This window comes from Podarcis liolepis (genome assembly GCF_965112155.1).
Source record: "Podarcis liolepis genome assembly, chromosome: 17".
Taxonomy (NCBI): Eukaryota; Metazoa; Chordata; class Lepidosauria; order Squamata; family Lacertidae; genus Podarcis; species Podarcis liolepis.
In genome coordinates, this window is record NC_139571.1 from 34,728,978 (window position 1) to 34,756,556 (window position 27,579).

The following is a 27,579-nucleotide window of genomic DNA, read 5'->3' on the forward strand; positions in this document are numbered from 1 at the left end:
CCCACACCAGGAAAACAAAACCCGCTCATAATGCTTTCAAAATAATCTCCAGAGAAGGAAAAGTACAGTGGTACCTCGGGTTAAGAACTTAATCCGTTCTTAACCTGAAATGGTTCTTAACCTGAAGCACCACTTTAGCTAATGGGGCCTCCTGCTGCCGCCGCGCCGCTGGAGCACAATTTCTGTTCTCATCCTGAAGCAAAGTTCTTAACCCGAGGTACTATTTCTGGGTTGGCAGAGTCTGTAACCTGAAGCGTCTGTAACCTGAAGCGTCTGTAACCCGAGGTACCAGTGTACAGAGAGAGGCTACCCAAATGCTGTATTTAATATTGTTTTTGGAAAGTATGCATACCCTTGAACATTTCTCCGATGGAAATAGGGACATCCTATTCATCCTATGGTGCTGGAGGAGACTCTTGAGAGTCCCATGGACTGCAAGAAGATCAAACCTCTCCATTCTGAAGGAAATCAGCCCTGAGTGCTCACTGGAAGGACAGATCCTGAAGCTGAGACTCCAATACTTTGGCCACCTCATGAGAAGAGAAGACTCCCTGGAAAAGACCCTGATGGTGGGAAAGATGGAGGGCACAAGGAGAAGGGGACAACAGAGGACGAGATGGTTGGACAGTGTTCTTGAAGCTACCAGCATGAGTTTGACCAAACTGCGGGAGGCAGTGGAAGACAGGAGTGCCTGGCATGCTCTGGTCCAGGGGTCACGAAGAGTCGGACACGACTAAATGACTAAACAACAACAACAACAAATTCAATCATCATCATTGTCTTTATTCCCCGCCTATCTAACTGGGTTGTCCCAGCCACTCTGGGCGTCTTCCAACATATATAAAAACATAATAAAATGTTAAATGTTAAAGGTCTGCCTTTGGATGTCTTCTAAAGGTTAAATAGCTATTTTATCTCCTTGGCTCTGGGATTGCATAACTCCATACATGAGCCAGGATTTTTGTTAGGAGAGCAGAACAGTTTGCTATGTATTTTTATTGATTTTTATAGATTTAGCTGCCCCTCCCTGCCCCCCCTGGCTAGGCCCATGACTCCATACCCTCATTTCTTCAATGAAAATAGGGACATCCTAAGGAAAAGTGGGACATTCTGGGATCAAATCAGAAACCAGGGCGGCTTCTGTAAATCCGGAACTGTCCCTGGAAAACCGGGACACTTGGAAGGTCTGGGTGATTGCATTTAGCTTATTACCCCTGCTTCTAGGGGGAGTGGAGGAGAAAAAGAAGGATCAATGGAATTCGCACCTCCCATTTATTCCTACTTTGATTATTAAAAGAGGCCTGAGGGCCCCGTTGTAGCAGGTTGAAACAAGCAGCGTGCAGCAGCCCGTATATCAGACCAAAGCAGGCGCATGAAGCTGCTGCAAGATGGGCAGGACTCAAGAGGCAGCAGAAGGATAGCGTGAGCCACGGGCTGCCAAGGTATGAACGTCAAATGTTTGTGACCCACAAGATAATTGTGCACGGGAAGGAGAGGGGCAGGCAAAGGCTCCATGCAGTATTGAATCCATCCTGAGACAATGGAGTTATACTGCAGGAAGAGGAAGGAAATGGTGGGCAGGGGGAAAAAGTGGCTATGACCTGCTGTATGTTCTAGGAGGAAAGGGTGTCATAAGGGGAGGGTTGGAAGAAGCTTCCAAGTTCTGCTTTCTTGAAAGATGTTATTTTGACCAACCCTCTCTGCCTCTCCTCCTCCTCTGTGCCTCCAGCTAGGGAAGGAAAGGAAGGCTTTGTCTCTGATCTGGAATGATATTCTTTGCAAGCCCTTGAGGGGAAGGTGGAAGGAAGGAAGAAATCTTCAGGAGCACACATTTCGCTAAAGACTCTGCAGTGAAATCATGAGGACTCCACAGCAGGTAGTACAAAAGCCAGCTTTCCTCTCTTTCTGTGCTTTTATTATTTTTACCCAATTGCATTTCCTCTTCTGTTTGCGTATCTTCCCAGCTGGTACATGTCTACGTGCTCCAAAATAACTTGGGTCAGGGGTGACAACGGCTTTTCCTAGACTTCTGACATTAAGATTTTACGTTGCGAGTTGTGGAATGCAGAATTTGAAATTTCAAAACAGCATTTGTTTTCAGCATCCCGATCCACATGTCGATAATGAATTTTGTGAGTTTTCAATGCCAGGCCCACCTTTTTAGGACAGATTAATTAATGATTAAGATGGTAGTGCATTTGAGCATGTACAGAATACCGTTCCACCCCCCTGGGTCATCTACAGCCATACTAGGCCAGAGGCCTCTCTTTTTAGAAATTAAGCAATGGGTATTCTTAGAATATGGGATGCGGGTGGCGCTGTGGGTTAAACCACAGAGCTTAGGACTTGCCGATCAGAAGGTCAGCGGTTTGAATCCCCACGACGGGGTGAGCTCCCGTTGCTCGGTCCCTGCTCCTGCTAACCTAGCAGTTCGAAAGCACGGCAAAGTGCAAGTAGATAAATAGGTACCACTCCAGCAGGAAGGTAAACGGCGTTTCTGTGTGGTGCTCTGGTTCGCCAGAAGCGGTTTAGTCATGCTGGCCACATGACCCGGAAGCTGTACGCCGGCTCCCTCGGCCAATAAAGCGAGATGAGCGCAGCAACCCGAGTCGGCCACGACCGGGCCTATTGGTCAGGGGTCCCTTTACCTTTACCTTTTATTCTTATAATAGTTTTGCTCCAAGAGATATATGAATGCAATGTTTTCTTTACTTTTTTTAAAAGTTGCCATTTTTTCTGGTGCACCTGCGCAGTCATTATAGAGTACAGTGGTACCTCAGGTTACATACACTTCAGGTTACAGATGCTTCAGGTTACAGACTCTGCTAACCCAGAAATATTACCTTGGGTTAAGAACTTAGCTTCAGGATGAGAACAGAAATCGTGTTCCGGCGGCGCGGCAGCAGTGGGAGGCCCCATTAGCTAAAGTGGTGCTTCAGGTTAAGAACAGTTTCAGGTTAAGAACGGACCTCCGGAACGAATTAAGTACTTAACCCGAGGTACTGCTGTAGTCTATTAAGTTTCTTTAGTCCTAGTTTTCCAAAGATTTGATTTATGTCAAAGATACACTCCAACTGTCCCTGTTTATCTTGTTTTCTGGTACCAGTCTCTTGTAGAAGGCTATAACTCTTTTTCCGTTTGGGAAGATGCCAGAAATACCTTTTAACAATTTTGTTAGCAGGCACACACATGCACTTGAGTTTTTCAGGTTGAGCCTGCTTTCCCAGGTTCCTTGATGTTAGATATTTGAGTGGTGGGAGAGATGCATCTTGACTCTGTACATGTTCTCACACATGCACACATACATGGTTACAAAATTCCAGTGTCCTGCCTCGCACCCTACAAAGTAGGGTCTTATCTGGACAGTAAATATTGTTGCTTTTTATATGGTATTGCCAGATGATCCACGGTGGATTGTATTGGATATTAAATATTGCATTAAATGTCTTTGCATTTTAAAATGCAACTTTCAGAATAAAAGATGGAAATTCCAAAACGCACAATTGCGGGAGAGAGAGAGAGTTCAGGCAGCGATCCTTGGGTATGAGAATGGGGTTTTAGAGATCCATAAGGGTATCCATATTTTCTTCTTTGGAAATGTTGCAGGGCAAGTATGAAAAAACTACAAGTTGCAACCCAAGGTAAGTTCTGGAAGTCTTGAAATCATTCAGATCTGTGTTGGGGCTGTCTGCAGTGCACTTGGGCATTGCTGATATTCCGGAGCTATTTATTTCTCTGAATGAGTGAAGGTACAGAATGGGTCACATACGGGAAACATAATTTTTACATGAATTTGGACTTTTCTTCCTTAAATAATAAAAATGTAAGAATGTCACTGTGCACACCCCCCTCCCACCCGTACAGGGTTTGTAGTGCCTTATCACAATTCTGGATTTGCATGAAGTCAAGGAGGGGTTGGGGAGGAAAAATCAATGCAGTTTGCACAACAACAAACTATTGCATGGGAATGTGAAGAAAAGACCTTAAGAGGGGGAAAGTGATTGTTTAAAACAAGAGCAGAAGTTTGAATGAAGCAGAGGTGATGATGATGATGATGATGATGATAACAACAACAACAACAACAACATATTGTTCTAAAAAGAGATGTTCCAAACACTGTAAGCATTCATGTAAGCATTTTCATGAATACATTCTATGTGATGTGAAGAGAAGAGCACAACCGCATCCCCTAAGTGAGAAGAAGTGATGGCTCTGTTTTCACATACTTTTTTTCTTGTAATTTCAGGCATATGAGGACTCAGGAGAGGTTGTGAAAAGACATCAGAAAGCCAAAATCATGTTCCTTTGTGCTCTGCTGTTCATCGCTTTCCTTGGCCTCCTGCTAGTCATTATCTTCACTGCTGTTACACGTAACCTAGGTACTAGAATACTCCTTCCCTCTGACTTACCCTTTTCTTGTCCATATGAGGGATTTCCCCTTATCACTTGTTCGCTCCCTTTGAAATGTAGGCAGCCAGTGGCTGGGACCACGTGCTGTGTCCACATGTAATGCTAAACCATGGTTTTAGCGCAGTGTTGGGGAAGCTGGGGCCATCCAGAAGTTGTTGGACTACAATACCCATCACACCTGACCATTGGCCCTGCTGGCTGGGGCTGATGGAAATTGGAGTGTAACTGCATAGTTCCTCAACGCTGGTTTAGTACTATTTTGACAAGTCAGCACAAGCCTGAGCAAAACATCGATTTTGCACACTTCCCTTGTCCTCCCTACAGCCGTTGCCTATTCTCTGCTAAACGTTGTCTCTACATTTCTCCAGAAACATGCAACACTACAACATGCCTTGCGTTCCTGCTGAGGTTGCTGAATTCCCACAACAACACCATTGATCCCTGTGACGATTTCTACAGCTACACTTGTGGCAACTGGGAAGCTAACCATACGCGGGGGCTAAACATGCCGTTGGTGAATGTCTTTGATGTGCTCTTGGAAGAAAACCAGCTGATCATGAGGCGGCTCTTAGGTAAGGAGAAGAGACAGATGGTGGCTGCTGTGTTCGGAATCCTTTACTATTGTGGTGGGGGGTGAGGAACCTATTCCAATAAGACGTGTCAAGACATCATCCATCACAAGAACACATATGCACCACTAGCACTAATAATGTTCACCCTGTGCCATCATAAGAAGGTTCATCCAACTGGTGCATCCATCCATCATTAATAGAACCATACCTTGCGCAGAACCATTTCAGATGTTAACTTTTGATGTGGTAATGCCACCACTAGGTAACATTTTCCTGCTGTTTCGATGTGCTGAACCAAAATGTACTTTAAGGGGAAGGGGGGTTGTTTTTAATATATACTGAGCCTAAGCACATGTGACTATACATGCCCATATATCCATTCCTTTTAATTCCTGCTTATTTTGATTCCTCTTGCCCCCTTCCCTCCCCCTGATGTCTTCTTCACTGTCAAAAGTTATATTGCATGTTTTGCAGTTTAGGGACTTGTCCTTTTTTAATCATGGAACTGTGCAAAGTGTTGGCCACGTTGATTGCACTATTCTAAGTAAATGGCTAGAATTCTTATAGCTCATAAGAAATAGCTAATTAGTTCTACGCTACATTTGAAATTCAGCCCCATCATTAGCACCCACTGTGTTCTGCTTCTTGTTGCCCTTTTAGCACCGTCAGGTCACAAAACTACAGTGACAATAGAAGCCACAACTGGCAAAATTCCCCATCAGGGTCTAGACTTCAGAACTAGCAATGACACGTCCCCATACCTTCCTATTGCCTTCTTGCCAGTGTAGTATGCAGCCCATCTTGGCTATGTATACTATATAAAGGTAAAGGGACCCCTGACCATTAGGTCCAGTCATGACCGACTCTGGGGTGGCGGCGCTCATCTCGCTTTACTGGCTGAGGGAGCCGGCGTACAGCTTCCGGGTCATGTGGCCAGCATGACTAAGCCGCTTCTGGCGAACCAGAGCAGTGCACGGAACAACAGGACAGAACAACAGGAGCTCACCCCATCACGGGGATTCGAACCGCTGACCTTCTGATCGGCAAGTCCTAGGCTCTGTGGTTTAACCCACAGCGCCACCCACGTCCCTTTGTATACTATATAGACAGAGGCAAAAGAAAGACTGGCCAAGAAGCAGGATAACTAAGAGCGGCATTGGTTCTGCCTCTTGATCAAGCTGCCAGCATTGCTGTTTCACTGCGCATTTTATCTTCTGCCATCTCCATGTTAATTTGCTCTGCTTATTAACTTCCAACCGTTTTTTGTATGTTACCTGCCTTCTCTTCCTCAGAAGAGCCACACCTGGGCTTTAACAGCTCAGCAAAGGAGAAAGCTGTACAGTTTTACACCTCTTGCATGAATACAGAACAGATTGAAGCTCGAGGTGCTCAGCCTTTGGAGGAGCTCATAGATAAGGTGATGACTGCACACAGAAGTGCACATATTACCCCCCCCCCCCTTGCACAGATACGTCCTTGAATATATCTAGGCCCATCCTCTTCCTACCAGCAGTAGAATAAAACAACAAGTAAGTTGGAAAAGCTCAACTCATATTCAACCTGCATCTCACGTCCCTAATGAGCTGGTGATTGTTTGGTAGGTTGTATCAATACAGTGGTACCTCGGGTTACGAACTTAATTCATTCCGGGGGTCTGTTGTTAACCCGAAACCGTTCTTAACCTGAGGCATGCTTTCACTAATGGGGCCTCCTGCTGCCGCCATGCTGCTGGCTCACGATTTCCGTTCTCATCTTGGTGCAAAGTTCTCAACCCAAGGTACTACTTCCAGGTTAGCAAAGTTTGTAACCTGAAGTGTTTGTAACCCAAACTGTTTGTAACCCGAGGTACCACTGTATTCGTTTTTGGCATGTATCCATAAAACACCAGCATTCCTTACAATGTGCCCTATCCTATCTTTCTACCCTTATTTCCTGTTATATCTCAAGTTGAGGCTAATGCACCTTTTGGCTTTTGCTCTCATTTGTCCTTGTTACCTTCATCTCTTCCCCTCCTTCGGCGCCTCCCACTACTGAAATTTAGATTGCAAGACCTTTGGGAAAGGATTTCTCAAGTTTGGGTTTTTGCTAATCTGCAAAGTGCCATGCATATTAATGGTGCTATAGTAATCACAAATCTTCCTCTCTTTTTCTGTAACTGATAAAGTGATCAGAACATTCACATCAATCAAACATTGATTCCTCATACATCACTCAGGTGGAATTTATTCGAAATTGTGAAAAACAAAACCCAACTCTCTCATTTTGTCTTTGCACAGATTGGTGGCTGGAATATCACAGGAACCTGGAAGGAGACAGATTTTAACCAGACTCTTCAGATACTCATGGGAAAATACAATACGTTCCCTTTCTTCAAAGCCTATGTGGGACCCAATGCCTCTGATCCAAGCACCAATATTATCCAGGTAGGGAACACCAGCAGGCAAAAGTTAGTTGTCAGAGTTGGATCATGAGAAGTACAGTCATACAGGGGAGCATTTTAAGAAAGTCTGCTGCCCGAAATCCCGTAGAGCTGCTACCAGTCAGTACATGCTGTGGGTGGGCAGAGTTCTGAATCTGTTTTGTGTTTTAGAGAATCCACAAACTGAGCCAAGTGCAAAAGATACAGAGCTAGAATTAAAGAACAAGGCACCACTGACAGGTCATATTCAGAGTCTAGCTCTTTGTTTTTAGTACCCAAGTCGAACTAAGCCCACAAGCCTTTCACCCAACACTCTACGCCTGGTTAGCTGCCTTCATTTCATCAGCCTTGTTCAGCCTTTAAACAACTGCGAATCAGAAACCAATGAGCAGGTCTAGAACTGTCTACCTTTTGGTGCTGTCCAATACACAGCCAAGCATACAGAGCGCTGAGAAAGTACAAGTTCTGGTACAATTTGGACTTGAGTTGATAAGGGAGCACTGGGGCAGATCCCACTCTATACATGTGTGCAATGTGCATGCATATCAAATGGCCACCTGTGCAAATGCAATTAAAAACAGCGTGCGCTGACATGGTGGACATTTGCTGCGGGCCCTGCTGTTTCCATTGGAGGGATTTCCATAGAGTTCAATATTCACCGTATTCCCGTCCCGTATTGGCATCATTAAACCCCCACAATCTTCTGGCTATTGGTTTCTTTTGTTACCCCACCTATAACTCATATTTATTCCGTCCATGTCTTCCTATCTCAGATTGACCATCCAGAGTTTGAGCTGCCTCCAGAAACACAGTTCAAGAAAAAAGGGACTTATTCCCAGGTAAAAAGTCCTACATGACAGTTGGGTCACTGGTGGAATATTTCCACAGCCAGCCTTCATTGGTGTTGTATGAGAAACCATTGTTTGGAAAGTTATGGAACTGCTGAGAATCGAGGAAGTGTATTTGCATGCGCAAACATATCCTCTGGACATGGACATAGCCAGGATTTTTTTTGGGGGGGACAGGCCTTTTGTTATGGGGGGCAGAACCTCAGGAGGAGTGCCTCCACCCCCATCGTTCAGCCCAGACACCGAGGTCCAGCTCCGAGGGCCTTCTGGTAGTTCCCTCACTGCGAGAGGTGAGGTTACAGGGAACCAGGCAGAGGGCCTTCTTGGTAGTGGCACCCGCCCTGTGGAACACCCTCCCACCAGATGTCAAGGAAATAATGAGCACAAAACTTTTAGAAGACATCTGAAGGCAGCCCTGTTTAGGGAAGTTTTTTTTTTGTTTTTGTTTAATAAATTTTATTAGATTTTACACCGTGATAACACTAACCACAAAGCGAGATGATACACAATAACAGAAAAAGAAGAAAGGGGGGGAAGGGGGAACAATAAACAGATAAACAATAACAACAAACTTAATTCTTCACAAATCCAACCTTTTAACCATCTTGGTTGACTTCCTCAAATCCCTCCCTTCTGAGTTTCCTTGTAATTAAAAGTAACAGCTTTCCAATATCATTATTAAACTAAAACAATTTCCAATTATAGTCCATCTTATTCACTTTTCTTAACATTCTAAATCCCGTTTATTTAATTATGACTTAATTTAATCCTAGGCCTATTTTTGTTTCTTTCAAGTAATTTCTAATTTTTTATATTACAATATTTATTCAAATAGTCCTTGAATTTCCTCCAGTCCTCTTGAAACTCCTCTTCTTTCTGGTCGCAGATTCTTAGGGAATTCTTAGGGAAACTTAGGGAAGTTTTTAATGTTTGATGTTTTATGATGTTTTTAATATTTTGTTGGGAGCCACCCAATATTATTATTATTATTATTGATTTAGGGGGGCAGCTGCCCCTCCCTGCCCCCCTTGGCTATGCCCATGCCTGTGTGCCAGGGCTGCTAGTCTGGAGATAAATAGAAATTCAAAAAGCGGCACATAGGGGAAATCAGGCCAGAGTCAGTTTGGCCTTTACAGGGCCAAATAGAACTGGATTGGCTTGGGGGTGTCACCTGATGGAACTTGTATCTTCAGTGCCATCTTCTGGCCATCAGCTGTGGCAGTGCTGGAAGAGCAGGAGGTGGCAGGCTAGCTGCTCGTCATTTAACAGGTTGACCTTGTGGCACAGAAGATAAGATGCTGGGGTCCCACCGCCAGGAACTTGGTTTCAGACCCCAGGCTACATATGCTATATTATTATCTATTTATTTTTACCCTGATGGGACTCAAGGCAATTTACAGATATAAACAAGATAGAAAAGTCCATCGTTAAAATGCAATTAAACACTGGCAGAATTTAAACTATACACATATATAAAATCTGCTTAAAACATACCAATAATGAGAATTAAAAACAGTACAGCACTCACCCTGGAATTAAATCCAGTCAATTCACAAAAGTCTGGTGGAACACGGAAGTCTCTTCGCCTGTCTAGCTTCTCTAGGGAGGGAGTTCCAAATTCTGGGAGCAGCTATGTTCCCTCTTTTGTGACCCCCCCAAGCATGTCTGGGAAGGTTGCGGGATCAAGAGAGCGGCCTCCCCTGAAGATCTCAAAACCTGGGTAGCTTCGTATGAAGGAATACGGTCTTTCAGATAGCTTGGAACTAAACTGTGTAGGACTTTATAGGTCACAACCTTCCCTTTGAATTGCACCTGGAAACAGACGGGTAGCCAGTGAAGCTGTTCTCACAAGGGAGTCGTATGCTCCCTATAACCAGCCCTGGCCAACAATCCGACTGCAGCTCTTTGCACTGGTTGAAGTTTCTGAGCACTTTTTAAGGGCAGCCCCACATAGAGCACATTACAGTAATCCAAACATGGTGTAACTAAAAGGCATGTGTCACCTTCCAATGTCTGCATTGATTCAAATAATCTTGGCCAGAGAAACCTACATTATATTTAAGAGTGCTTAATCTTAAGTATAAGGGACGCGGGTGGCGCTGTGGGTTAAACTACAGAGCCTAGGACTTGCCGATCGGAAGGTCGGCGGTTCAAATCCCCGTGACGGGGTGAGCTCCCATTGCTCGGTCCCTGCTCCTGCCAACCTGGCAGTTCCTAAGCACGTCAAAGTGCAAGTAGATAAATAGGTACCACTCCGGCAGGAAGGTAAACGGCGTTTCCGTGCGCTGCTCTGGTTTGCCAGAAGCGGCTTAGTCATGCTGGCCACATTACCCGGAAGCTGTACGCCGGCTCCCTTGGCCAATAAATCGAGATGAGCGCCACAACCCCAGAGTCGGTCACGACTGGACCTAATGGTCAGGGGTCCCTTTACCCTTTCCCTTTAATCTTAAGTATGGGTTGGGTTCAAGGATAGTGCATAGTAAGGGTGGATAGTAAAGGGGTAGGAGGTATCTGAAGAGTTTTATACTTTGGTCTTGTGGATCAAATGTCTCAGAGATGGAGATTCTGTTTGACAGCAAGGTTTCGTTTACAGGTTCTGCGTTTGTACTTCCAGTACCTCACAAAGCTAGGACACCTGATGGGAGGGCGTACAGACGTTACCACCACTTACATCGCCTTGGCATTCTCCTTTATCTCCAACCTCCAGAAGGCAGTTACGCCCTTGAAGATGCGAAAGGAAAAACGGATGCTATTTTACTCCACTACCATCAAGGAGCTGCAGGTATATATACATCCTGCAGCCATACATGGCGCTGTGGTCTAAACCACCGAGCCTCTTGGCTTGCCGATCAGAAGGTCGGCAGTTCGAATCCCCGCAACGGGGTGAGCTCCTGTTGCTCTGTCCCAGCTCCTGCCAACCTAGCAGATCGAAAGCACACCAATGCAAGTAGACAAATAGGTACCACTGCATCGGGAAGGTAAACAGCATTTCCGTGCACTCTGGTTTCCGTCACGGTGTCCCGTTGTGCCAGAAGTGGTTTAGTCATGCTGGCCACATAACCCAGAAAGCTGTCTGTGGACAAACGCTGGCTCCCTTGGCTGGAATGTGAGATGAGCACCGCACCCCATAGTCTCCTTTGACTGGACTTAACTGTCCTTTACCTTTTACCTTTTAGTGGAGAATAACAAATATGTCAGGTGGTATTCACCTAACAAGTCCCATCAACAGATACTGTACCCTGCACAAGAATGTTTGGTTGCACAATGCGAGTTTCTCTTCATGTATCCCAGTGCCCCCCAAACTGGTTTGCTGTGTGTGTGTCCGGAGAACCCCAGTATGTGGGGAGAAAGGGCATCATGTAATCTGGCAAGCTGAATTTCTGGTGCTGATGGCACATTCAGCACAGTGTGTTGTTGAATCGCTCCCATCCATCATGGAGATCTGATGAAGGCTGCCCTTACAGGACATACTGGTCTTTCCCCCCCTGAAATGGTTCCATTTTTTGTTGTTCATGAGTAATCTATATTATAATGCACTAGGAGGTTTTTGAAATGTCTGGCACTGATCAGTTGAGTCTTCTTTATATCATAGAGAGGCAGGCTAAGTAGAAGGGTGTCTGGTTGCCATGGAAGGAGAAAGAGAAGAAGCATGGGTCTGGGAAAAGGAGGACTCAGAGGTAGCTTTCATTTGAAAAACTGGAGTTAAGAGGCATATAGTCAGTGGAGGAGTACTACTGCCTTCATGCCTCGCTTGTGGGATCCCCAGAAGCATCTAGCCGGCCACTTCTAGATTACAGTAGTACCTTGGGTTACAGACGCTTCAGGTTACAGACTCCGCTAACCCAGAAATAGTACCTCGGGTTAAGAACTTTGCTTCAGGATGAGAACAGAAATCGTGCTCCGGTGGCGCGGCAGCAGCGGGAGGCCCCATTAGCTAAAGTGGTGCTTCAGGTTAAGAACAGTTTCAGGTTAAGAATGGACCTCCAGAACGAATTAAGTATGTAACCAGAGGTACCACTGTAGAAGGATCTTTGGTCTGCTTCAGCAAGTTTCTTTTGGTTTTGCACTCATTATACAGTAAGCCTGCGACTTACGTGCATTTAACTTGTGTGCATTCAGCTTTATGCATACAGTATAATATAAATATAAAAAATAAATGTAAATGTAAATATAAATATAAATATAAATATGGGGGTGGGAGGGAAGTGGGCAGGGTTCTGGAAAAAAATGACTTTGGCAATCCTGCCTGCCATTGAACCCAGTGGGTTTTGACTATATGTGATTTTGGCTTTAGGCGCAATCCTTGGAGGCTAACCCTGGCATAAGTTATAGACCTACAGCATCTTACTGAGACACTTCCCAATAAGATTTTCATGTTCTGGTTGCGAGGGTTGGGTGGGTGCTTTCTATTTTATGGGTTTCATCCAACTAAATTCTACTTACAGTAGAGTAGACCCATTAATGGGCCTAAGTTCGTCATGTCCATGCACTTCATGGGTCTCCTCTGAGTAGATTTCCGTTTACCTCTCCCATTTGCCCCTACAAGGAAGTATGCACTATTGAACTTTCACATGAACACGGGCATAGGATCTAATTGCCCATTCCAGTGCATGGTATGTTCTTCATTCATTCATCCACAGTATGAACCTTTCACTTCAACAACCATTACTAAGCAATGCTTACTGGGCATTTTGTAATTATTTTCCCCTGTAAAATCATTTAATTCTGTTTGAAACTCTTTTAAGGAAAAGGCTCCTGCCATTGATTGGCTGTTGTGCCTCCAGGCTGCTTTCTACCCAGTGCAGCTGAACATGTATCAACCAGTTGCTGTGCATGACATGGAATATTTGAAAGGGATGTCGCAACTAATTGGAGAATGGCGGCACAAAAGGTGAGGAGCTGGTGTGTGGGGCTACACAGTGGTGTGCAGTGATTTTTTTTGGTAAGGGAATAGTTAGGGCCAGAAGTACTATTGGATAACTTAAAACCCATTCTCTTAGGGTTCTGTAAACCTCATAACCAATTCTATTTTTTTGGAAAAAGAGGTACTGGAGCTCACCACAAACTTCTCCCTTGTTCTCTTAGAATGGCAATGGCGCCCACCTGAGAGGTGCTGGAGCTGAGCTCCTGTGAGCACTGCCTGAAAAAAGCTCTGCTCATACCTGTGCCTTCTTATTCTTGCACATTTGAAATGCACCTGTGATGAAGTGAACCGCTCACGTTCTATTTTATTTTAATTTTTTGCAGGGATGTACTACAGATCTACATGATACTCTATCTGGTTAGGAATCTGTCCCCAGCTCTGGACAGACAATTCGAGGAAGCTCATCAGGAACTGACAGACAAGTTGAATAGTAGGGCAACAAACTCAGAAACGGTGAGCTTAGTTCCCTTATCTCCCACATTTTAACAGTGAGCTGGAAGTTCCGCTTAGAAACTTCCACTTGGGCATTAGAGGGCATTGGCGCTCAAGGAAGGGACGAAAGGCTTAGCCACACTTCCTGTTGCCCCACTGCTTTCCCCCAGGGAAAACTGCTCTTTAGTGCTCAGTTGGAGCAAACAGCAATTTCGGTTTCCCCAAATAGATGTTTGCTCCAGTTAGCACTAAGGAGCATGTTTTTGCTCAGAAAGGGGCAGGGCAAGGGGAAAACTGCTTGGACTGTGTGTGTGTGTGTGTGTGTGTGCGCACACATACATACAAGGGGGGGCACTTTTAGTTCAGCATTTGCTCTCATTTTCCCAAGCTAGATATTTTAATGTCAGCGTTGTAGGGCGCATGGACAGCTGCAGCAGACTCTTGCGTAGCTCTTATTAATCTTTGGACTTATTCAGGAGAGCTTCCCTGTGGATTGTGCCATGTGTTCATCTTTCTTTCTTTCTTTCTTTCTTTCTTTCTTTCTTTCTTTCTTTCTTTCTTTCTTTCCATTTTAGGTAAGAGCTGAGCGTTGGAGAAAATGCCTACATGAGACCAGCATGTTCTTTGGCCCTATACTTGGGAAGATGGTTGTGCAGGAGATTTTCCCCCAGAAGGCCAAGGATCTCGTAGGTATTCAACAATGCCAGACCTAGATTCGCTTTCCTTTATCCTGCTGCCCTTCTCGACTAATATCCTACCTAAGTGCAATGGCTGCTCTTGACTCTTACTGGTCTGGGGAGAACACATTCTGGCAGGGGGAACACCGCTGGAGAGTAAGGAATTCACATCCACTACCCAGTAGTGATGTATGGAAGTGAAAGCTGGACCATAAAGAAGGCTGATCGCCGAAGAATTGATGCTTTTGAATTATGGTGCTGGAGGAGACTCTTGAGAGTCCCATGGACTGCAAGAAGATCAAACCTCTCCATTCTGAAGGAAATCAGCCCTGAGTGCTCACTGGAAGGACAGATCCTGAAGCTGAGGCTCCAATACTTTGGCCACCTCATGAGAAGAGAAGACTCCCTGGAAAAGACCCTGATGTTGGGAAAGATGTAGGGCATAAGGAGAAGGGGACGACAGAGGACGAGATGGTTGGACAGTGTTCTCAAAACTACCAGCATGAGTTTGACCAAACTGCGGGAGGCAGTGGAAGACAGGAGTGCCTGGCGTGCTCTGGTCCATGGGGTCATGAAGAGTCGGACACGACTAAACAACAACAACAACAACAATAACTCTATGCCAACTCTATGCCAACCAGGGTCACCTTGATTACTCTGCTCCCAAGCATCTACATCTCCCAGTCTTGTTTTTACAGCATTTCCTTCTCCTTTCCCCTCTGCTTCATATCTATTCTTTATTTCTAGCTGAGCTTCTACAATCTCTCCATCTCCTGGCTGTTTCACCTGGGCTTTGAAAACCTGCCTGGTTTTCTCTGCCCACTCGCAAATCCCTCCATGCATCTCTTATTGCTTGTTCTGGTGGTTCCTGTAGAACTGATGCAGGAAGTCTATGTCTAGATAAAATATCTGTCCACAGCAACGTTATCCTGATGTGAGTCAGCTGTGCTACCTTTATGAGGACAAAGGGAAGTGCACAGTGGTGTCTGCCATTGTTGGTGGCTCTGGAAGGTTTTAACATTGTATGGTAGGCCAGGCCATGTGGGCTGATATAGTACAGTATGATGTTGAATGATATTGAATTGATGAGGCAGGTTAACGAGCTCAGTAAAACAGGGTTCATTCCCCTACAGCAGTAGATAGGTTCTATGCTTATGAGAACATTTTATTCTTTTGCTAGTTATGCTGTTTCAAATGTTCCTTTTGTATTTGACTTCACTCAGTAATGCTTTCTTTTGAAAGGTTTAAGATTTTTTGCTAAATGTGCATTCTACAACTGACCTCCTCTGTCGTGGTTTTTAACAAATGTTTAGGATATTTTAGTTTCCTGTTAATTATGTTTGAATGGATGTTAATTGTCTTTAAATGTATACTTTATATCTGACTTTCTTCAGTAATGCTTTGTTCTGGATTGTTTTGATATTTTAATTTAGGTTGTAGACTGCTTTGAGATTGCCCCCCCCCAAAAAAAATATAAAACAGCATAGAAATTAAATTAATAATAATAATGTCAGTGACACATCATTTCTATAGCAATGCCTTTGGCCGAACCATAGTTTAGGGTTATGTGCAATGGGGAGCCTCAGAATTATGGCTCCCCATTTCCTCTTCCTGTCCAACATCAAGCTTTTGCTTCCATTTTGACTAACCACCATTTTTTGTTATGTATGAACCCTGAACTGATGTTAATGTTAACTATGGCTTAGGGAAACAAGACAGGATCAGAAATGTTTGGCGCTAGTCAACTTAGTTTTACTTAGAGTAGACCTATTGGAATTAAGAGCCCTAAGTTAGTCATGTTCATTTATTTCCCTGGGTCTGCTCTGAATAAAAGTTAATTGAATATGATTTAAAGTTAGCTCTCCCCCCCCAAAGATTAACCACAAATTGTCCAGGTCTGTAAATCATTATAGTTATAATTATAATATTTTTATTATTTATACCCCACCCATTTGGCTTGGTTTCCCCAGCCACTCTGGGCAGTTTACGGAATATATAAAACAAATAGCAGTTACATGAAAACTGAAGCAAAATCTTCCAGTCCTTTCCTCGCAGCTGCATGGGAAGCTCGTGAACCTGATGTTTGTGTTGGAAAACAAGCCTTCTTCGGGAGAGACTGGCTCCTCTCCCAGGCTCCCGGCTTGCTTACCAGTGACCTCCCTGGCTGCAATCCCCGCAAGCCCAGGATAGGTCTCAATAGGCGACATCTCCCAGCGTGGGAAAATGCACACCCCCTCCCTCCTTGCTTCCCAGCAGGGAAAGGAGATAACCAGATATCTATTTACATCGCTTTATTTCTGACTTTGCAGCACTACATAAAACATGTCCGATCACTTCAGACTCCTTCCAGCAAGAGACAGAGACTTCCTGTACATACGCAAGAGGAAGGTCTCATATTACACTCTGAGCAAATTCCGGTGAATTGCCCTGTGAACTGACTGTAACACTGTTTCCCGCAGACAGCCCCATCATGTGATGTTTTCAAGCTGGCTGTTTGCAGCTGCATTGCTCTCATATTGTAACAGTTTGTTTCATGTAACACTAAACTATGGTGTAGCATTATGTCTAAACGCAACTGTTGTGTTTCCTTAATCGTGTGATTTCCGTACTTTCTCTGGCCAGGCTGAGCAGATGTTCTCTGAGATCCGAGATGCCATCCACAGCCATCTGGATCAAGTGGAGTGGATGGGAAGTCAGGCCCGCCAAGAGGCCAAGGAGAAAGTATGTATGTGTGCCTGGATAGCTATCAGGACTAAGGTGTGGGTATGTGGCTTCATGAGAATCCAAATCTGGAGAACAACCGTGTTCTCCAGCTCAAAGTCCTTGAGATCAGTGGTTGGGCCACAGATGGATCCATGAATGTAGCAGGCAGAAGGGTTAATTTACTGACAAGTCAAGAGCTGACCAGGCTCCTAGTATTTATACTAGTCTTCACTAGATGTCTACTAGTCACAGGGACTGATATTACATACTTCCTTTTCTTCAATATCTGAGCTTGAAGCTACATAGCCCTAGATTGCTCACCAGCCTAAGTTCCAGCAACGGACTCTTAAGGTCTTTGGTTCAAGCCCCACAGTCCTTGACAGAGGTCTGCGTACCTCTGAGCTTGCATTATCCACCTTAGTGAAGGGATATGGGAGGTGTATTCTGGACCAGGCCTTGAGTAATAGTCACATATCTAAATCTCAGGAGGACGAATTTGTTTACATTCCACATTCATTGTCAGGGACTGGACTGAAGAGGAGGAGGAATGGTGGAGATCGCCCTCCCCTTCTCTTGTAGCTTCCAGAGAAGGGGAAAGCAGTATCAAATTACAGTAGGGCTCTGAGGAAGATCACATCTCAGTCACAATGGAACAGCAGGGTTATGAGGTGTTAGGAGAAGGGGAAGGCAGAGCAGCCAGCTGACACGTCACTGGAAAGCATAACTGATGCCCCCTTCTCCCAGAACACAGCATTCGTTAAGAGTGCAGAATGCGGCGTTCGTTAATGGGGAATGACTGGATTTCTTTGTCTCCCACTGTGATGACTGAATAAACTCATTAGGAAGGACTATCTTTGTTTCCTCCCTGCTTCTTGCTTCCACCCGGGGAGGGAGAGAATTCCCCAAGCCCGACATTCATGTATATAATTTAAAAGGTGCCACTGGATGTTCAAAGCAAAACAACATCAGTCCTCTTGATAATTTTCTTGTATTTTTAGATTTATAGCCTCCAGGTGGAGATTGGCTACCCAGAGAGCATCCTCCAAACAGATGAAGTTGACAATGAGTATCAAGAGGTGAGTGGATCAAACATTGCTTGCAGTTCCACGGTATTGCCTCCTGAAAGATGGTTCCCGTGGTACAGAAAGGTTTCAGTTTCACTGCCCTGGAACTCTGTTTCATGCTTCTCCAGTGACATTTGAATCCAGCCTGTGGCTCCTCCCCAAGAGAGATGAGTTTGACATTTTCCTCAAATACTCCTCAACCATTTTTTACGGCGTCTGCCATACCTTCCCACCCACATATACACAGTAGGATGCTAGCTCTGGGGCACTGGGAGGGGGGTGCAAAATGGTGGCCAGACTGCCAACACAATTAGGGGGAAAGAAAGAAGCCATGTTGTTGTTGCTGCTGCTACTGCTAATGGCGAGAGATCCTCTAGTTAAAGTTTCAAATCATCCAGCGCAAGAAAAACAGGGAGTAGGCATATTTTGTTCATGTGTGGCTGGATACTCCAGGAATTTACAGTGGATTTTTGGAAACTTCAACTAGAGCATGTTTTTTGCTTAGATCTTAACAGTCTGGTGATTTGGAGGATTTTCTCGCAGTATTTGCTTAAATCAGACGAACATGAAACCATATTCAGACAAGCCTGCCTGATAGACTGCGTACTCAGGTTCCACAGTGGAGCAGCTAATCTGCTTATTAATATTTGCCTTGTGAGTGAAACATGTTTGTCAGTTTACAAAGCAATCCAAACTTGCAGTTTGCTGTGCAGGGTGGGAGTTGGACAAGGCAGTGGGGTGTGTGTGTGTGTGTGTGTGTGTGTCTACTACCATGGAACACCTGACTCTGCCCATCTAAACTACAGTGGTATCTCGGGTTAAGTACTTAATTCGTTCCGGAGGTCCGTTCTTAACCTGAAACTGTTCTTAACCTGAAGCACCACTTTAGCTAATGGGGCCTCCCGCTGCCGCTGCGCCACCGGAGCACGATTTCTGTTCTTATCCTGAAGCAAAGTTCTTAACCTGAAGCACTATTTCTGGGTTAGCGGAGTCTGTAACCTGAAGCGTATGTAACCCGAGGTACCACTGTATTTGACTGAAGCTACTGCAGGTGATATTCCCACTAGCATATACTCTGAAAATGGAGTGTTGAGGGGGGTGGGCTAGTCAAGGATCTGCTGAATGCAAAGTCAGCCCAGCTGCCCGCAAGTTGTGGAAATGGGCCCAATCCAAGACTCTTCATTGCACCAGCCTGCAGCAAGAGCTGCAAACCAGAGTTTTCATCCACTATGTAAGCTCCCACCAGGGTTTGGGATTGTGCCCTCGGGGTGCTATTAATCCACATCAGATTGTTTTGTCCTTCTTCCGCCTGTCTTTCAGTCACTATTATATTTTATTATTGCGTTCCATAGTTTTATATTTTGCCGTATTTTAAAATGACTCGTCTACAATATATTCAATAAACTTTTAGTGCGTTTTTAATGCACCTGACTTTTACATTTTGTCTGTATATTAAGAGTGCCAATAAATTTTGTTCCGTCTCCCCTTCTAATCCTATTGCTTGATTTTTCTTTCAGCTGGAGATTTATGAAGATCACTTCTTCCATAATGTAGTTGCCTGCCTGAAGTCTCTGAGGAAGAGATTCTCCCTGAGACTCATCAATCCCCATCTACAGGATAAGTATGTTCTTCTTGTACAATGAAGGAGAGATTATGTGAATGCAAGACAGACAGTGATTCATAACAAGGAGAAGTGACTTTGCTCCATTCAGTCCTTTCTCTGTTTTGTGGATTCACTCCCATTCTACGTGTCTTGTTTTAATATAGAGAGTTTCAAAAATTAATTCCAGGACTGGCACATCACAATTTGCTACAGCATTAATTATGCATCTTTGCACTAATCCACTAGCACATATATGTGGTAGCATCAAGATCTTCTTTACACTGTAATTGAACCAATGTACATGTGTGGTAGTCGGCAAAATCATAGTTCATGCTCTGTGATCTGAAGAAAGTCCAGCAGATTGCTAACTCAGTAGTGCAAGATCAAATAATTTGGAACTTCCAAAAGCAGTGAAGTCATTCAGATAGGGCTCGTTTTAGAAACATCCTTGAATCAGATATACTTAATGACTTAACACTTGGTGGCAGGAAGGGGAAGATGAGAGAGGACTTCAGTGAAAAATTGTCGCATATGAGATAATTTCCAGTGATATAAAAGCTCCCATGATAGCTCATTCACAATTGCAACTCATCCCTTCGTGTTTTGGCTATAATGTAATGAGTGCATCTCTTTTGGAACCAGTACAGTGGTACCTCGGAATGCGAACAGGATCTGTTCCGGAGCCTTGTTCGCATCCTGAACGCAACGTAAGATGTGGCAGTGCATCTGTGCATGCGTGGGTTGCGTTTTGGTGCTTCTGCGCATTCGCGTGATGTCATTTTGAGCGCCTGCGCATGCGCGAGCGGTGAAACCTGGAAGTAATGCGCTCCGTTACTTCCGGGTTGCCGCAGAGCGCAACTCGAACGCGCTCAACCCAAAGCACATTCAACCCGAGGTATGACTATACTACAGTGTTATAGTGGTACCTCGGGTTAAGTACTTAATTCGTTTCAGAGGTCCATTCTTAACCTGAAACTCTTCTTAACCTGAAGCACCACTTTAGCTAATGGGGCCTCCTGTTGCCGCCGCTCCGCCGGAGCACGATTTCTGTTCTTATCCTGAAGCAAAGTTCTTAACCTGAAGCACTATTTCTGGGTTAGAGGAGTCTTTAACCTGAAGCGTATGTAATCCGAGGTACCACTGTACTACAAAGGTGAGGCCCGTTGAGTAGATCAGGAGGAACGAGATATGGAATAAAAATCATAGCCCAAGTCATTCCTTCCTTCACCATCTTTCTTTTCTTTTTTTAATGTTCTATTCCAGTTGGGAAGTTCCCCTGTGGTCTGTTCATTCATACTATTCACTGAGGCGACACGCTGTCGTTTTCCCTGCTGGAATGTTCCGCAACCCTTTCTTCCATACCGAATTTCCCAGGTAAGGACTAAGTGGCGCAGAATTGCTCGCAGAACTGTTGCCCTTCCATTGCACCATGCTGCAAATAGCAGTAAAAAACCGCCAAAAACCCGCCAAAGCAGTTTGATCAGAAAGTCTAGAGAGACAGAAATGTGAGCACAAATAATGATGGCTCTCCCATGCTTATCTTCAACAATCTGAAAAAACCCTGTAACCTTACTTAGAATACGGAGTCCACGGGGAGGGAAACAAAGCCTACATCCCTTTGCTGATGTTTTGCAGGCTTCCCACATAGAGAGCCTGTAGATTACAAGCCATGGAGGTTTCACTAAGCCCTTGTCTTGTGTGTTTTTCAGCGCTGTGAACTTTGGAGCCATGGGGTTTTTCATGGCACACGAACTGCTGCACTCCTTCTACGATTATGGTATGTAGTGGGAGGCATTGTAGATAATCTGCTGCACCTTCAGTTATTTGAACTTGTGGGGTTTTACTTCCCTAAGTGCCAGAACAACTCATTATTGCCCAGCTGTTCTGTGTGCTGAAACCCAAGGCACCAATTTCTCAACTGCAAAGTGGCTTTGGAAGGAGGCAATTTTCATTGGAGAAGTAACAGGCAGGAGGGAGGTGCTTAACCCTTCTCCCAGCAACGCACCCTCAGGTTTTGTTTGCCCCTTCCACAGCCTCCTTTGCTCCAGCCATGTTTATTTCTTCACCAATGTGGAAGCCTAGCAGTGGGGAATGTGACTAGGAGAGGTAAGGGGGGAAAGCAGCTTTCTCCTGGCCATTGCACGTTGCCCCTTCCCAGTGCTGCTTTGCAAAGGAGAAGCAGAAGCCGAGGCTTAAGTACATTGGGTAGCTAGCCAGGTAGCAATTCTTAACCAAAAGTGTAAAATGCAAACTGAAGTTAAGACAGAATTTAAATCTACTGAAAAACCCAGCAAGTTCTGTATTGACTCCTTTGCCTCCCTTTTAGTTGAAACCCAATAATAATAATAATAATAATAATAATAATAATAATAATAATAATAATAATTTGTTTATACCCCGCCCATCTGGCTGGGCTTCCCCAGCCACTCTTCCAACAAAATATTAAAATACAGTAATGCATCAAACATTAAAAGCTTCCCTAAATAGGGCTGCCTTCAGATGTCTTCTAAAAGTCTGGTAGTTGTTGCTCTCTTTGACACCTGGTGGGAGGGCGTTCCACAGGGCGGGTGCCACTACCGAGAAGGCCCTCTGGCTGGTTCCCTGTAACTTGGCTTCTTGCAGTGAGGGAACTGCCAGAAGGCCCTCGGCGCTGGACCTCGGTGTCTGGGTAGAAGCAATCTAGCTCATGTCCCAATCCTTAACCCATCCTCAGGCGCATTTAAAGCTGCCCTATTTTGGTACTCACAACCACCTCAATTAAATGGAGGAACAAAAATAGGATGAATGAGATCCTCCCCCCCCGGCATCTTCCATTTTTGATGATGTCATAATAACTGAGCTCTGAATGGTAAATGGTTTGCGTAGACTCTATATTTGTAGAGGCCCAAGGAGAAACGAAGTCTGGCCTTGACTTGTTTGTAACCACATAGATGATACAGTCGCCCCCCCCTTTTTTTAGGGACTGTAGAGTACAGAGCTTATACACGTGGGTCTTGCTTTACCAACATTCACTATGAAAAAAATCACTTAATCCAAACATGAGCAGTTAGTACCCAAAGTTTGCTGCACACACTCCACATGCTGGTTGACTGAGGAACGGAGGGAGGGGGAGCGATCAAACAAATCAGAGAGCATTTTTTCTGGGCTTTGCTGGTTTATTTTGGCTTCTGGAGGGCAAAATTCCATGGTCAGGTACGCATTAATAATTTCCCCATAGGAATTAATGGAAATCATGGACTCATTATGTGAACTCTAGCCTAATGAACGATTCCCAAGGAACGCATTGCTGGTGATCACCACTTGGGACTTAACCATCCTGGATTTCCTTTCGGTTCACAGTGTTACCCGAGAACTGTCTTGCCTGTGATATGAAAACACTGGCACAACGTATAGACTGTCTTGTGAAACAGTACGAGAGCTACTCCTTGAAGGGCCACAGCATCAATGGCTCTTTCACCCTCCTGGAGAATGCAGCTGATACTGGGGGACTTGCCATGGCTTACCAGGTACCAAAATCTGATAATCATCAGAGCTTGCAGGTACTCCTCAGTCCTCACTTGCAGCCACCATGCTGTTTTCCCTCTCCACGTATCCTTGTTGCCACTGTCTCGTAGGTGGTCCTCTTCACATCACCCCACTATGGTCCGCCTCATTTCTTCTTTTATAGCTTCTTGCTAAATCCATTTGAACTTACCTTTCTTAATTGTTTACCCCACAGTGAGTAGGTTTTTTTTTTTGTGTGTGTTTCCATGCTTTCATGGATCATAATTTACCATCTTAAGAGTGTTAGTGCCTGCTCTCAATGATGTTGTCCATTAGCATTTCTGCTAGATGTTTCCCCTTCAGCTTAAGAAAAACTGGGTGGGGGAGATTTTCATGCGGAAACACAATTTCACCCAAGTACACGTGTTCAGTGGTTTGGGTACAATGCTCTCTTGGAGTGAAAACTCCATGTAAAATACCAACTTCTTTGTAATTTTGAATTTATGCATGGTCATTTTTAGTCTTTGTTTTTTAGATCTTTTTCTGTTCCGTGGTGTAAATTGCCTTAAGACTGTGTGGTCTAAGGCAGTACATTGCTGTTGCTGGCATCCGCCTGTCTTGAGAGACAATGGAGTATGCCTACAGGGGTGAAGTCAAACTGCTGCCTATACAGTCATACAAGACATACAGTGATGATGATACAAAACGAAGATTGATTACACTGGGCAAGCTTATATGCAGATGTAATCAACAGAACCGTGCAAAAGGGATGGAGCAGAGGAGAAATGGAGAATACCGTATTTTTCGCCCTATAGGATGCACTTTTTCCCCTCCAAAAATGAAGGGGAAATGTGTGTGCGTCCTATGGGGTGAATGCAGGCTTTCGCTGAAGCCTGGAGAGCGAGAGGGGTCGGTACGGCTCTTTGCAAGCCGTGGGAGCCCGGCGCGAAGTTGCGCCAGTCTCCCAAGGCTTCTGGAGAGCTGCCTGCATCCCGAAGCCCAGGGCGCGCTGAGAAGCGCGCTCCAGGCTTCGGGCAGCTCTCTGCAAACCTGGGGAGACCGACGCGACTTCCTGCGGGCTCCCTAGGCTTTTGGATAGCAGCCTGTTCTGGGGGCTGGGGTTGGGGGAAGCTCGGGCTTCCCCTGCCCCAGCCCCGCGTCTGGGGGGGAAATACATTTTTTTTCTTTATTCCCCCCCAAACTAGGTGCTCCCTATGGGCTGGTGCGCCCTATGGGGCGAAAAATACAGTAAACCTGTAAGACTTAGCAAACAGAGGGCTATTTCTCACTCTGCCAATGGGCACTCTCTTCCTTGGGGAATGAGAGGTCATAACAAGGGGCTCTGCAATGATGCTGGGACCTCAGGTCTTCCATTCCCACTGGGCATCTTCCAGCCAGACCAGGGAAGAGCAGAGTGCAACTCAGAAGATCCGGTGCCTTTCTGTTTATGGCAGGTGTTCCCTCCACAAAAGTCCCTCCTGCTGCAACAGGTAGGGGAAGACGACAACCAGAAGGATCGAGGAAAGAAGAGGCAGGAGCAAACCACTGCAGAGTTTCTTAGTGCATTTCTCAGTAACCACTGAAGTTCCCTGGGTGTCCTAGTGCAAAGGAGGTTTCTCATTCAGAGGATGCTGTTGGAAAGTCATGCTTGAAATAGGGAAATGTATTTTGAGATTTGTAATCGAGAGTTCTTTTCTCCCCTTTTGCCCACAGGCATATAAGAACTGGTTGGAAAAACACAGAGAAGTGAAGTTACCTTGGCCTGAGGTCTCACACCACCAGCTCTTCTTCATCAGCTTTGCCCATGTAATGTACCCTTTGCTACCTTTTCTTTTTCCTCTGTTTTTTGCTCTGGCTGGCTTTTAGCTACATCAGTCCCATCTCAGCTCTCACATCCTTACACACTGCCTCCATTCTTTTTGGAAGCGAGTACAAAACTATTTTTTTGTAGGGCAACAGCAGTCACTCTTCATTTCTCCTGGGCTTTTAAAGCAAGAGGCAGTATATCATATGATAAAAATATTTTTTTTAAAATAGTACAGCACACTAAAGTCAGAAAGGGATTAATTTCACTTGCTTTTCATCTCTTTACTTATTTGAGAGTCACTGCATCAAATGTAGTGGGGTTTACTTCTGAGTAGATCTGCATGGGATTGGGAATTCTAATCTGAGGTAGTCATTGTGAAAACTGCAGCAGGGTAATCTTTATTCCAGATTAGTTAATGTAATGCAGAAAACCTTTTGTCTGCCCATTGTCAACTCTCGCTCTTCCCACCACTTGCATGAAGCTCCCCACAGATTACCCTTGAAAAAAATATGGTCCTCGACAGAAAAAAGTTTGTCTACTTTGGACCCATACAAGCCACTGGACCTAACAACATTTATACATGGGTGTTTTCCACCAGTGTAGGTTATGCTGCTCAGAGCTGGCTTAACATATTTTCGAGTAATGTTTGAAGCCTGATGAAAACCTGCAAGACTTATTTCTTTGACAAGAGACCATGGTGGAGCAGAAAACTAAAACGAACACGGACAACTGCCCCATAATACCACCCCAAAGAGTTGACAATTATTTGGGTGCTTCTCTCAAGGCTAGACTTTCCATGTAATGTAAAAGAAGACCTTAACTTGTGCAGCTATCAGGACCTAAAGGTTCTACTTTACGTTACATGGAAATTCCACAAGCCAATTTGTTCTAGAATATGTGTGGTTCCGCTGCCCCCAAACTTTCTATCCCACAACGAAAGCTGAGCGGAAATGTGACATAAACATGGAGGAGAAATGACTCACTTGTTAACCAGAGGTCAATTATTCACACCCCTGTCTTCTCTGCAGGCAATGTGTGGGCACCAGAGCCCTGAAGGACTGCAAAGCTTCTTGCACAGAGATCCCCACAGCCCCCCGCCACTCCGTGTCCTTGGGTCCCTAAGCAACAGCGAAGATTTCTCCAGGCACTTCCACTGTCCGAGTAAATCACCAGTGAATCCAGCTGTGAAGTGCCACATCTGGTAAAAAGAAGAAGATGCTGAAGACCATGTGGGACTGTTGGTGCAAAAAGATGGAGACAGATTTAGTGGTGTCAGCGATGTGCACAGCAGCCACTTACTCCATTCCTTCCATGTGCAATGCCCCTTCTTCCTCCACTACGTCCATCCAAGGGGTCAAGGTGGAAGAAGATTCCATCCTTCCATCAAGAAGGAAGGGAATACAGAGAAGATACTGTGTTGCAGAAATTTGCTACTTCTTAAAAAAATAATAATACCCTAAACGCCTTAGGGATGATTTGGAACTGAGGAACTAAAGATCAGTTGACAAGTCTCTGGTGACTGTGTTTAGTGGCTCTTTTCTAATCAAAGATGAAAATAACAGTGAGAGACTTTCTGAATAGTATAACTCGTGCTATTTTTCTAGAAAGAGAAGTGTCGGAACCGTGAACGCCTCCTTTGTTCTCTTATAATGGCTATGGCGCCCACCTGCGAGGTTCTGGAACTGAGTTCTGCCAAGTTCTGGCTTAAAAAAAAGTCCTGACTATAACCACATGGAACAATGAGACACTAAGATTCACTTCATGTCAAACATAGGATGTGCTAACTGTAGTTTAGACACAAACCATGACCTAGTTCTTGGTGCTACAGAACTTGTTGTTTTTGCTGTGATAAACTATCTATCCCTTTCATTAAGGTGGTAAATCTGTGTCTGTACTACTTCAGAATGCGAGCAAGGGTTCATGTGACTGTTTATTCTCCATACAAAAAATTATTTCCATATAGAAAACCAGAACAGAGTTCCATCTTGCCTTCTCCTTTACATGCTAGTTTCATAAATTCCGGGATTATTCTATATTAAAGAGTATTCCATCATCGAAGTCTGAAGTTGTACACTGAACACACAAGTTGACCACTTCATTGAGAACTAGGCCTGCCATGGTTTGATCTTCTAAATCCCCAAAGGCAAGCCATAGTTTAAAGTTGCTTATTTGCTTTTGTCCCCTCAGCTTCATATGTCTTCCTCCACCTCCATGGTGTAGTGACCAAAAAATGGTGATAGCTATGGTTTTGTGAATTTAGACTGTGCTAAACTATAGTTAGGGAACACCATGGTTTCCAAACCCACTTCAAACCATGGTTTCTAACTCTGGTTTGCTGACTGTTAATAAATTATCATCTGTCAATTTAGACATCGCACCAAAACCATGAAAAGTTAAGGTTTGGTGTGATGTTTGACTTGAACCTAGATGAATGTACATTGTTTCCTAAATGTGTTTTTATTTTACACTTTATATATATATATGAGATACAGCCTTAAGATTTTGTATGTGTCAAAGGGAGTGAAATTGTGTTGTCTTTATTCCATCATCTGGAGGCCTAATCAACAGGTTGTCACCTGGCCTGTGGTCCATTAAAGATCTAGCAAATTTTAATCAAGGTGTAGTTCAAACAAACAA

General features: G+C 44.6%; 1 protein-coding gene across 7 annotated transcripts; it reads left to right on the forward strand.

The window, feature by feature from the left end:
- Positions 1 to 243: 243 nt before the first annotated feature.
- KEL (Kell metallo-endopeptidase (Kell blood group)) lies at positions 244 to 27,378 on the forward strand. Of its 7 annotated transcripts, none has more exons than XM_083481431.1 (19): positions 244 to 1,442; positions 1,730 to 1,876; positions 4,247 to 4,379; positions 4,779 to 4,982; positions 6,275 to 6,399; positions 7,259 to 7,405; positions 8,175 to 8,240; positions 10,843 to 11,031; positions 12,995 to 13,140; positions 13,497 to 13,626; positions 14,181 to 14,291; positions 16,905 to 17,003; positions 17,984 to 18,061; positions 19,567 to 19,670; positions 20,916 to 21,026; positions 21,362 to 21,429; positions 22,992 to 23,158; positions 24,849 to 24,941; positions 25,971 to 27,378. In XM_083481431.1, exons 2-19 carry the CDS (start codon positions 1,859 to 1,861, stop codon positions 26,145 to 26,147), a joined length of 2,166 nt encoding a protein of 721 aa, XP_083337557.1. In that variant the 5' UTR covers positions 244 to 1,442; positions 1,730 to 1,858; the 3' UTR covers positions 26,148 to 27,378. The 7 variants fall into 7 exon arrangements, with proteins under 7 accessions (XP_083337557.1, XP_083337563.1, XP_083337561.1 ...); XM_083481437.1 differs by having other exon boundaries at positions 10,864 to 11,031; XM_083481435.1 differs by having other exon boundaries at positions 6,278 to 6,399.
- Positions 27,379 to 27,579: the final 201 nt, after the last annotated feature.

What these genes read in the sequence shown, in the direction of transcription:
- KEL (XM_083481431.1), top strand. An exon ending in TGCTGTTACACGTAACCTAG is followed by an intron (nt 4,380 to 4,778) that starts GTACTAGAATAC and finishes ACATTTCTCCAG; the next exon opens with AAACATGCAACACTACAACA. An exon ending in CAAGCACCAATATTATCCAG is followed by an intron (nt 7,406 to 8,174) that starts GTAGGGAACACC and finishes TTCCTATCTCAG; the next exon opens with ATTGACCATCCAGAGTTTGA.